At 64.6% G+C, this 4,708-nt stretch overlaps 1 protein-coding gene across 1 annotated transcript in view; it reads left to right on the top strand.

The window, feature by feature from the left end:
• Positions 1–4,708, top strand: part of DPYSL4 (dihydropyrimidinase-like 4) — a 14,608-nt gene that overhangs the window by 5,573 nt on the left and 4,327 nt on the right. Inside the window, exons 6-11 of the mRNA XM_008589461.1 lie at positions 716–784; positions 1,183–1,303; positions 2,690–2,846; positions 3,143–3,284; positions 3,924–4,094; positions 4,487–4,666. Coding sequence (XP_008587683.1) covers positions 716–784; positions 1,183–1,303; positions 2,690–2,846; positions 3,143–3,284; positions 3,924–4,094; positions 4,487–4,666 — 840 coding nt within the window. The remainder of the gene's footprint in view (positions 1–715; positions 785–1,182; positions 1,304–2,689; positions 2,847–3,142; positions 3,285–3,923; positions 4,095–4,486; positions 4,667–4,708) is intronic.

Below are 4,708 nucleotides of genomic sequence, written 5' to 3'. Positions count from 1 at the left end.
TAGTACTTGGTTTCCCGGTTAGCTCGGGCACCCACAGATACAGGTGCCGTGGGGCCTGGGTGGCCACACACAGCACAGCCCCCTCATTCTAGACCCACCCAGAGACTTGCTGCAGCAGGTTGGGGCCCACCCTGCTCCCAAGTTCAACAGGAGGGTGGGGACGCTGGGGAGGAGCTCGTGGGTCCCTGGCATCCCTGTCTGCCAGTTCAGCTGTCGGGTCAGCAGGGCGCCGCGTGCATCTCCATGGTCCGAGGCCAGGCCCCACGCTGCACGGTCAGGACAGAATGTCACGGTCTCGCTGGCGCTCAGTGTACAGGGGAGGGCAGAGCATGTCAGGAGACCCCCCGGGAGTGTCTGGGACTCTCATCACTGGGGCCTGCTCCTCCTGTGTTCCTCACGCCAGAGCTAGTATGCATGTCTGCCTTAACACAAGCACAGATTCTCAGGGACACGGTGCCAGAGCGAGGTGCAGCTGTCCCCTGACCCCGCGCCTCTGCAGAGCCCCGTGCTCGTGCACACCCACGCGTGCCCCATGCAGAGCGCAGCACAAAGGACCAGGCCATTCCCTCCCCAAAGGCCACCCCCTCCCCTACTCTGAGTTCTCTGAGGTTGGGCGATTCTGGGAGGCCTGGGAGCCCGGGACTCAGCTCAGGACTGAACATCCGAGCTGGGCGCCCCGCGGGGCTGCAGCGTGGCCTCCCGTTGCTTTATTTAGGAACAGAAGCGGCTGCTAGAGCTCGGCATCACCGGCCCCGAGGGCCACGTGCTCAGCCACCCTGAGGAGGTGAGAGTCTGCGCCTGCCGAGAGCTCGTGGGCCGCAAACCCCAGAGCCAAGCTCACCCCCAGACTCTCGCTGCCTGGAGCTGGGCTGAGCCTTGGCCCTGGCTTCGTGGCTGGACAAGGCTGTGCCCACCCTGTGCTCATCTGGGGGGTGTGAATCAACAGACCTTCCCCCTGCCAGGCACATGACCTCCTGACCCCCACCACCCTACAGCCTTTACTTGGGGCAGAGAAGCTGGTGTGGTCAGGCCCTCGGGACTGCAAGGTCAGCCCAGATCCCAGGCAGCAGCCCCAAGGTGGGCCCACAATCTACCAGGGGTGCTGGGGGCATCCCCATGCCCACCCTGGTCAGGAAGCCCCTGAGCCCGCGAGTAACCTGAGCGCCCCCACCCTGTCCCCAGGTGGAGGCCGAGGCCGTGTACCGAGCAGTCACCATCGCCAAGCAGGCCAACTGCCCACTGTACATCACCAAGGTGATGAGCAAGGGCGCGGCTGACGTGATTGCCCGAGCCAAGCGCAGAGGTGCGTGCCTGGCCCGGCCTGCCCACGTGCCCGGGAGGGAGGGGCACCTTCCCTTCCTCCTGGCCGGAGCTCCGCCGGCCAAACTGAGGGACCTCGGGATGGAGCGGGGACAGGCCTGATGGAGAAGGAAGCCTGGGGCCTGGCCTGGCCTCGTCATGGTGGGGCCTCCCTCGTGGGTTACACCCCAGGTGCAGCGGCAGGAGATGTAGCCTGCAGGGGCGGGGCTGGCCCGAGCCTCCAGCCTTGGAGCAGCCAGCACTGCTGTCCCAGGGGTTGGGGGCCTGCTCCTCCCATTTCCACAGGAGTGGGGGTGGAGTTGTGCTGAGTGTGTGTGTCTGAGGCCACCCGGGGGCCCCATGCAGACAGGAAGTGTGTGTCCAGGAGCTGGGGTGCACATCCCACGGGCAGGGGTGCTCCCTGCCCACAGAGCGCCTGGCCAGCTGGTGGTGGGCACAGGCCCTGGAGCTGTAGAGGCGAATCTTTCTTGAGAGTCTCAGGCCAGGCAGGGAGTACGTGCAGCTGTCATCAATAGGGGCTGGTCGGGGGTCCCCCAGACTGGGCTCAGAGGGTCTGGGGAGCCTCAGCCATCACCTAGGGGGCTGGAGAGGCCCAGAGGCCAGGGTTTAGGACCCAGGTGGCAGGTGCATAGGGTGGCATCTCTGAGATGGACCCACCGTCCCTCCCGGCTGTGGTCTGGTATCCCCAGCTCCTGCTTTACCCCCCCCCCGCCAGTCTTGTAAGTAGAGCTCATTTCCTCCACCCTGTAGTGGGGTGCGGTGCGCACTTGCATGTGTTTTCTTCATCAGGGGTCAAAACAAAAACCCACCTGGCTAACCGGGGAAGGCTCTGTGAGGTTTGCTGGGCACGGGGGTGGATGGGGTCCACAGAGGGCGGGCCCGGATGCCTCACTGGCCCCTCCGAGAAACCACTACGCAGGGCCAGGCACTTGTCTGGGGCACCCGCACCGCACCCTGAGCCCCCACTGGTGGGAGCTGCCACAGCCCTGAGCCAGAGCCCCACAATGAGGATCTGGCCACAGGACCCAGGGCCGGTCAGCTGCCACACAGACAGGCTGTGTCAAGGCCAGCTGGGCAGTGAGTTGACCATGTCTTACTCTGGCCTGCTGGCCCCCCATGGCCCAGCTGGAGTGCCCAGAATAGCTGACCCCTAGCCTGGGGTGTGGGTGAGGAGAGAACTCCCTTCTCCCAAGGACCTCTGAGGCCACCCATGTCTGCCCAGGACTGAGGCCTCTGTCCAGGGCCAGTGCCCCAGCAGGTGGGACAAGCTGTCCCGGGTCAGGAGAGTGAGGAACAGTTGGGTGCAGCGGCGGCATTGGGGGTCACAGGCTGGTGGGGTGAGGCATGTCTCACGGGCCTCCCGCTGCAGGAGTGGTCGTGTTTGGGGAGCCCCTCACTGCCAGCCTGGGCACTGATGGCTCACACTACTGGAGCAAGAACTGGGCCAAGGCTGCAGCCTTCGTCACATCGCCCCCCATCAACCCGGACCCCACCACTGCAGACCACCTCACCTCCCTGCTGGCCAGGTGAGCAGCTGCCCCAGGGCCACCTGCAGCACACAAACCCTGGGCACCTGCAGGCAGCCCCAGCAGTGGGGCACCGGACCTGTGGCTCCCAGCTGCGGCTTGCCATGTGGGAGCCCGCCCCCCGCCCTGCTTTCAGTCCTCAGTTCTGTCCACACCCACCCTCCCTCTGCTCTGTGGCACCAGCTCTGCCCAGCTCAGACCTCGCAGACAACCTCTAGCCCCCGTGGCTGTGCTGGCCAGGGTGGGCAGAAGCTGATTCGTCCCTCTCGGCCCCTCTGACCCTGCCTTGTCCCCAGTGGGGACCTCCAGGTGGCCGGCAGTGCCCACTGCACCTTCACCACTGCCCAGAAGGCCGTCGGCAAAGACAACTTCACGCTGATCCCTGAGGGCACCAACGGCATCGAGGAGCGCATGTCCGTGGTCTGGGAGAAATGTGTGGTGCGTCCGTGCCTGGGCATGCCGGGGCTGTGGGCGAGATCCGGGGCTGTGGGCGAGATCCGGGCGCTGTCTCGGCCCTCTGTCCAGGGCTCCTCAGAGACCTGGTCTGGCCACTAGACAAGAGGCCAACAGTGACAGGCGCAGCCATTATCCTCCCACACTTGCACCTGCAGGTTAGCGAGGGCAGGTCCCTGTCCCCAGTAGATGAAACTCGGTGAGGTTAGTGGTCTCTCCACCCATCTGCCCGGCGTCCTCACCCCCCACCCCGGCCCTGAGCACTTGCCCTCAGCTCCCCAGGCCTCCTGGGCCCCCAGGGAGACACATTGTCCCCCAGGGGACACAGACATTGTTATGGAACTTCACAGTTTACCCACAAAGTGTGCACAGAAGGGTGGCTTCATCCACAGAAGGATCAGACGACGGGCTTGGCAAGATGGGCCATTGGTCACACGTGCAGTGTCACCCTCCGCCCTGGGCGGGGCATTTGTGTTCAGGACATCGCTGTGGCAGGGGCATGGTTGGAGCCCCTCCTGATCCTCGCTGCCTGGGGCAGACACTGGGGATCCCTCGTGACTGTCCACACAAATCCCCAGACGAGGCCCCCCACCCCTGCCCCAGCTGGTCCTTCTCGCTTCTCAGGCCTCAGGGAAGATGGACGAAAACGAGTTTGTTGCTGTGACCAGTACAAATGCTGCCAAGATCTTCAACTTCTACCCACGGAAGGGGCGAGTGGCTGTGGGCTCTGACGCCGACCTGGTCATATGGAACCCCAAGGCCACAAAAATCATCTCTGCCAAGAGCCACAATCTGGTGAGAAGAGTCTGGGTCCCTAGGTCAGAGTGTGGCCATGGGGCCTGGGCACCCTGCGACAGCCCTCCCGGGAGACTTGCAGGGATAGAGGCCACAGCCCCGGGCAGCACTCAGGGGGCAGGAGCTGCAGCCTCAGGAGAGGCATCTGGGGTCCCATTGTACGGACGAGGAGATTGAGGCAGAGCCATGTGCCATCCTCGTACGGACAAGGGGAGAAGTAACACTGACGGCTGCTCGCACAGGTCCCCTCTGTCCTTTTAGGAAACACGTGATCGCGAGCAGCTGGGTAGGCGGAGGGGCGGGTTCCTCTGAATGTTGGTCCCCCCTGGGGACGGGGACTGCAGGGCTGTGGGCTCTGCTCTGTGCCATGGCTCCGGGGCCTCTCTCCCCAGAACGTGGAGTACAACATTTTGGAGGGAGTCGAGTGCCGAGGAGCCCCCACGGTGGTCATAAGCCAGGGCAGAGTGGTGCTGGAGGACGGGAACATGTTCGTCACCGCAGGGACTGGCCGCTTCATTCCTCGGAAGACGTTCCCGGACTTCGTCTACAAGAGGATAAAGGCCCGCAGCAGGGTAAGGGGGGCGGGCGGGGAGCCCCTCCGTGCGGGTGAGGCT

The sequence above is a fragment of the Galeopterus variegatus genome, unplaced genomic scaffold, assembly GCF_000696425.1.
Source record: "Galeopterus variegatus unplaced genomic scaffold, G_variegatus-3.0.2 Scaffold5461, whole genome shotgun sequence".
Taxonomy (NCBI): domain Eukaryota; kingdom Metazoa; phylum Chordata; class Mammalia; order Dermoptera; family Cynocephalidae; genus Galeopterus; species Galeopterus variegatus.
This window is presented reverse-complemented; position numbering and strand designations above follow the sequence as displayed.